The 6,970-nt window shown below is 44.7% G+C and overlaps 1 protein-coding gene across 1 annotated transcript; it reads right to left on the reverse strand.

The window, feature by feature from the left end:
* Positions 1-1,206: 1,206 nt before the first annotated feature.
* P2RY1 (purinergic receptor P2Y1) lies at positions 1,207-6,711 on the reverse strand. Its single transcript, XM_059920085.1, has 2 exons — positions 4,468-6,711; positions 1,207-2,089 (listed from the first exon to the last, which is right to left on the reverse strand). The coding sequence occupies exon 1, from the start codon at positions 5,625-5,627 to the stop codon at positions 4,506-4,508; it is 1,122 nt and encodes a 373-aa protein (XP_059776068.1). The 5' UTR covers positions 5,628-6,711; the 3' UTR covers positions 1,207-2,089; positions 4,468-4,505.
* Between the last annotated feature and the right edge of the window lie 259 nt (positions 6,712-6,970).

A 6,970-nucleotide genomic window follows, 5' to 3' on the forward strand; every position in this document is an offset into this window, starting at 1 on the left:
AACTGTCTATGGTAGGTACAATTCTAATGACCATGATTATATCAAAGCTCTGCTGTTATTACCAACAGCAGATATGAAGTTGGCTGCCATGCCATGGACACACACACACACACACACACACACACACACACATTCCAAGCTGTACACTCCTGCATGCAAACTTATAGAAAATGTACATTCCTTTTAAAACACAATTATGCACAATTAGTCTGGAATCTGTTAAGCTACCATTGATTTAGATAAACCTGAGAAAGCTCAAAATGTCAAGTAACACTGTTTCCATACTGCTCATTCAATGGCACTATTAATCACAAAGAAATCTAGTTCAATTTTCTATATTAAAATTACAGAGATTATAAAAATAAACATTTTGGCAAAAGCACTAACACATACTAGAATTCAAATTCACAATTTTTGATATGTAACATATATTCCCCTTCATATTAATTTGCAGTGATGTGTATAATACAATGTACAACAGAACTAAAAAACTGTAACAGGATTCAGCAGCCAAATAATATACAGTTATTACTGTAAAACTTGGAATTAAAGTTATCAAATGAACAAAGAAAACAATAAAATTACTAGCAGTGTTGAATTTCTGGTAGTGTGTTACTTAGAAACTCCATCTCAAAGAAATTAAGATTATACTATTTCACCTTGAGAAGAAACACAAAATAAAAATTGAAGCGGAACTGAGCACAGTAACTGATTACACCAGCTGCCTCTTTCTCTCCCCATCTCCCTAAAGTATTTCCTCAAACTCTAATGTTGTATCTGTAATGCCCATCTCACCAGACTTCTAAAACATAAGAGATCTCCTCTGAATTTAGGACAAGTCTTTTGCATTTGGAAATGGGAAGCTCTGACTGTATTTGGGGACACAATTCCAAATGTATGAAAAAGACAATATAAAGTTTTCTACAATAGTATATAAAATGTAGACAATACAGACCCAGTCTGGCTAAGATATTTTGTATTTACTATCGACTGACACCAAACTGTGTCTATGTAGAAAGAACCCTAAATAAAAAGATAAACGTGCAAAAGCATTTGTAGAGAAAATGAATCACTTGTATCACAAAACAGATTTTCATATTTTAGATAAAAGAAATCTGAAGACTTAAACATTTCAAGATACTGATATTTGGAAAGCATCATAATATACAGTAACTCTCATTTTTTATGCATCATATATTATGTAAAATACACCAGTGTGACATATTAATATTATACATTGTAATAAATATAATTTACCTCAGTATGGTGGAACTTTCTAGAAAGTTCTTCAATCTGTACAATGGAAGGGCTGTGAGCTTCATCAATAAATACTATTATGATAGTTACAATTTGACCAGCAAAGTTAAAGCTTCACTACATCTCTAACTAGTTACACATCTTTATTGTCACTAGTCCAATTCCAGCTGCTACAAGCTGCTACATGCTGTAAGCACTGACATCTCTTGTATCCAAAGGCAGTATAGTGCACTGCCCTGAGGAGACTGAGAAAACCTACAGGTCATATCCGTATCACAGTTGGTGAACTTTGTATGAATTTTCAGTCAAGGACTGGGATTGAACAGTCCTGGAAAATACAGTAGCAGACTTCATGCACCTCTGGCTTTAGCACATCCCCTAAGGCCCCAACAGATGGATGTCATCCAACCCTTTTAATCCACGGAGAGTGGTCTTGACAGGGTCAAGAGTTCCACAGCTGGCCAAGTGGCAGTGTCACCATTTTAACTCCAAATCCTACTCTCATGCTGTATCTCTTCTTGGTCTGTGTTTTTAGCATTTCAGTGCAAACACACATGGATGTTCAAAGAGTCAAAGATGCCAACTGATGAGCCATAAAACGCCTTGAGCTTGGCATTCAAACAGTTTTGTAGTGTGAAATTTAGTTAACTGATAAGTTCTGTAGTTTTGACTCTTTTATCAAAATGCCAGTAGATTTCTGCCTTTACTCTTAAAATACCTACTCTTATCATATATCAAGAATCAGATCTTCAGCCCAATAGATCACCGCTTTATCTTGACCCTCTGTATGTTTTCATCATTAGCAGACTCGGTCCCAGAGACCAGTTTGTGCCTGGAAGGGGTTGGAGAGATCATTCTTGTCACTATCAGGCAGGCATCTGCATGTCATCATTGTCTACCACGTGATGTATGAAGCTAAAGAAGAAACACTCTGGAAAAAGCATGCCAGGAAGTAAAAGGGCGTTTCTAGTCACTGTTACTATCCAGAGAAGAAAGTTCTCTGGGAGCTGAAACAATGTACTTAACACATACTGTAAACCAGGCTGGGCATCAGACCTAAAAGGAAGAACACTAAAGTAAACGGTGAGGGAATATTATAGAAATGTGTACCATTAGCCTTTGAGTTTAAGGATGATACGGGCTTTGACATTTCCATTTTGGCCAATTTAGTGATATGAATATTAATTTAGTGATATTAATTGACTGGGGTAACACACTCATGACATATCTTAGTCTTTTTCTTTTAGGATTCCACAACAGACAACACTGCAGGGCCCTAACCAAATGAGAGCCTAGCTAACCCTTCTCTTTTCTCAAAATGAGGAGGTGTAGGTAGGACATCTAGAAGGTTTCTTCTTGATTTGGTTTCTATAATTCTGTGCTTTAAGACTGAACATGTGAAAAAGCAGCACTCTTTAGGATGGCTAAACACAGCTTTTCTTCATTGATCTTAGTGGCTGGAGCAAATCTAGGAAGAAACTTTAGGGCTCACAGATCTGTAGTCCACTGAGGCCCTGCAAGAACTGAAGCCCAGCTCTGACTTCCCTGTCACCAGGTCCCACAGGGCGCTAAGGTTCTCACCTTGAGACACAGCCCCAAACTGCTCTACATATAAAGTGCTTTCAAACAAGTTACCCCACCATCAGTTGCAGACTCTGATATTGGCTTTGTTGGGGGTACCTTCACAATTAAAAATTCCTTTGACACTGGATTTATTTAGTTGGTGTTGTAAATTGTCACCTCACCTCATTATTCGGCATTATATCGAATTTGACCATTTCAAAGGCTAGAAATGCAGCATTTCAATATTCACTGAAAATCGTTATTAAAGTTATTGAAGTATTTTACAGATTTGTCATTACTGCCTGGCAGAGGGAAAATATAAAAGAAAACACTGTCTGGTGGTCTTCTCTTAAACTATTTCTAGTCTGATTAGTAGTTTCTATACCTTACTTTTTTAGTGCTATGGTACTTCAAGTACTTAAATTTAATTCTTCATATTTCCCTTTCCCATATGTTTGGAGTTTTTTCCTTCAAATATGAGGATGTAAGATCCAGTGAAGCATTATAGCATTTCATTCTACCAACACAACCCATACAAATTCTGCCTTCTTCTTTGTATATTGCATTTAATGTTTTCCAGCATTTGGAAGGAGCAAAAACAAAACAAAACAAAAAAAGGGCCTTTACACCATAATTAATTTAAACTAAAGTCCTTATTCTAAAAATGTCTTCTCCCCACTCCCAGTTGCCTCATACATTCGAGAATACTACGTTTGCAGGCTATGCATTACGGATGACTGTCAGCAACTCTCCCTCCTGCCCAACATCCCTCAACTTGCTAACAGTTACTCAACTTTGGTCTGTAATTTATCTGTGATTTTTAAAACTGTTTTTACAGATGGAAGTGAGCATTTGTACTGGAACACAAACACTCCTAGGGCACTGCACAGCAGTGGTGCAAGTAAATGCTCTTTGTCACAGGAAGTCTAACAGAGTTCATGGTGTTTACAAGGAAAGTACATGCACTTTGATTATTTTGAAGGCATTTTACCTGTAAGATAATATATACAGGATTCCACCCCCAAACATTTAGCACCCAACACAGAGTGAGCCGTCTTCTAGAAATAACTGGGAGATAATCACTTTTTAGGCTTGTAAATTCATTGACTTGACTTTTCTATTTAATTCTCCAAAGTAATTCAGCCAGCCATCACCTATGCTTACAGGACCAAGAGACACCCAGCTGCAATCTGTTCATCTGCTACTGAATGAACCGAGTTCAGTATTTTGCTGTACTACAGTAATTTGAGAATGTGAAGTTTCAATTTGTTCCTACCTCAGATTATTAAAAACAATAAGACTAGATGAATCACAAACTCAAGTTTCAGGTGGTCAGTTTTCTTGGAGAAGTTATTTATATCCAAATAGCTCCAGTACTCATGTAAACTTTAAACAGAAGAGCTTGCAAATTCTAAAGGCAGAAGAGAAAGTAAATATTTAAGTAGGATAGTATTATTTTATGTTACATACTTCTGGTGAGAAAGAAGGAAGTCCTTGAAAGCAAACCCAAACAAGCTAAGTGTGGGTGTAGGCATTTCCACTTCTCTTTTTTTTTTTTAAACTTACTGCTTTTTTGGTTTGAATCTTCTGTAATCTTACTAGAAACTTAAAGGGGAAAAAAGCACTTGGCTCTATTAAGCATCCTACCATGTTACAAAAGTGGGTGTTTGGGAATTCTTGCGTCTTCACAAGCTTGTATCTCCATTCTGCTTGAACTCGGATAAAATATTGAGAGTCATGTCTTCACTCTTGGACTGCAAATTTGCCTCACTTCTTCTGGAAGCTTTCCTGGTGGCTCGGGAGAGTCTCCTTCTGAAAGTATCTCCTGCCAAGAAATAGAGAATGGGGTCCACACAACTGTTGAGACTTGCTAGACCTCTTGTCACCTGATAAGTAGCATAAACCCTGTCATTGAAAGCACACATTTCTGGGGTCTGAAAATCCAGCCGGGCCCTCAAATTCATTGTTTTCATCACGTGGAAAGGGATGTAAGACACGGCAAAAACAGTCAGTACAATAATCACCAGGTAAATGGATTTCCTCCTCAGAGGCGAATTGTCCAGGTCTTTGTAAATCAAAGCTCTCACAATTAATCCGTAACAGCCCAAAATCAGCACCAAAGGAACACAGAACATGGCCACGGTCGTGCACATGCTGTAGATGAAATAACTTCGCAGGTACTCGTCTGAGGTGGTGTCATAGCAGGTGATGGTTTTGTTTTTCCGGATCCCGGTGCCGGAATAGAAGAGGATGGGCGAGATCCCCACCACCACGATGAGCCACACGAGCACGCTGATACAGACTGCGTTCTTCTTCTTCAGCCTGCCCAGGGACTTGAGCGGGTACACCACACCGCTGTACCGGTGCGCGCTGATGCAGGTCAGGAACAAGATGCTGCCATAGAGGTTCACATGGAAGATGAACCTCTGCAGCTTGCACATGGCATCCCCGAAGATCCAGTCGGTCTTATTGAAGTAGTAGAAGATGAGCGCCGGCAGAGTCAGCACGTACAAGAAGTCCGCCAAGGCCAAGTTGAACATGTACACGGAGATGCCGCTCCACGGCTTCATGTGGAAGACGAACATCCAGATGGCCACGCTGTTGCCCAGGAAGCCGACAATGAACACCAAGATGTAGACAGCTGGCAGGTAGTAGAACTGGAAGCCTGTCTTGGTCAGCGCGCATTTGAACGGAGAGGCGACGGCGGCGGTGGAGGCCACTGTGCTGTTCCCCCAGGGCAAGCCCGGGCCGGCCAGGAAGGCAGCGTCCGTCCCATTGGGGACCGCCGGCCACAGCACCTCGGTCATTCTCTCCTCCCCGACTTAGGCGGCGGCTCCGAGGGGCAAGCGGCGGCAAGAGGGCGGCGGCGAGGGGCGCAGCGAGCATCGGAAAGGCGGGCGAGCAGACGGGAGGGGGCGCCGGGGATCTCTGCGGGATGGGGCAAGCAGGGGCTCGCCCGCGCCGGCTCCGGCCCCGCGGTCGCCGCGGGCCATGAAATCTGCCCCGGGCCGCGACCGAACCGAACTGGCCGGAGGACCAGCAACTTCCCGGTGAGGCTGGCAGCGCCGAGGTTACACAACAGGGCGCGAGGGACACCGCCGCCGACAACTTTCTGACTGCGCTTTCCCGAGGGACCGCGGGTTAGCGCCGGAGAGCGCGCCGGGGGCTCAGTGAGGTCGAGCCAAACTCGCTGCTCTGCGCTCCGAGGTGGGGAGGGCGCGCCCCAACCGCCTTCCCCCAAAGATCAACTTCGTTTGGGCATCTTCCTGCTCCCTACCTTGCAAGCCAGCAGCTCGGCTCTAGGGCCCGCGCCGCTGCCTCCGCGCCCCCCCGGCGCTCAGCCTCTGGGGGCCATCGGAGCGCGCGTGGTCGCAGACTCGTGCGCTTCTGGATCGCGTCCGGCTCGCCGTCTGTGTGAGCTCGCAGGCTCTTCTAGAGACCTGCTCGAGTGCAGGCGGCGGGAGGGCGAGCCGGGCTCCCCGCGAGGATGGGCGGAGTTTGGGCGCCCGGGCGAGTCCGCGCTCCGCCGGCAGGCGAGGGGCGTGCCTCCGCGAAGTTCGCCCGGGGCCGGAGGCGTCTTCTGGGAAAGCCGGTCTTCACCAGAGTCGGCGGTCAGGGCGCGCTCGGTCAGGGGCAGGGTTAGGGCTGGCTGCTGGAGAGCGATTGGCCCGAGAGCGCTCCTTGGCTCTTCCGCCAGCTATCTCGGCAGAGTGATGTTGCTGACACACAGGAAACCCCTCTGACCGCTCCGAGCCTTCTGCCTACAACCCTGGAGCGGACCGGAATGAGACTCAAGCCTCTGGGGCACTCAAGAACCACGCCAGGTGTTTGCACGTTCCAAGCAGCCTGTAGTCCCCAACCGGGAAAGCCCTGGCGTGGCAGCGCTCCGCGCTTCACCGACACCGGATTCCTGGCACTTGCAGGAACCTGCTGCTCCCAGAAAGCTTTCAGAGGAGGGAGGGTGGAGAGGGAAATGGGGAGAGTCTCCTTCTGTCCTTCTAGTCTGCCTTTCCCCTTTTATTTCAATATGGTTTCTCTTAACCAAATGCTAATAAACCGACGTCAGCTGGTAACATCAACGTGAAAATTTCTAAAAGGGCTTTGTAAAAGTATTAGTAGTTGATATTTGACGTTGCTTCAGCACAATTTG

Source organism: Balaenoptera ricei, chromosome 4 (genome assembly GCF_028023285.1).
Source record: "Balaenoptera ricei isolate mBalRic1 chromosome 4, mBalRic1.hap2, whole genome shotgun sequence".
NCBI classification, from domain to species: domain Eukaryota; kingdom Metazoa; phylum Chordata; class Mammalia; order Artiodactyla; family Balaenopteridae; genus Balaenoptera; species Balaenoptera ricei.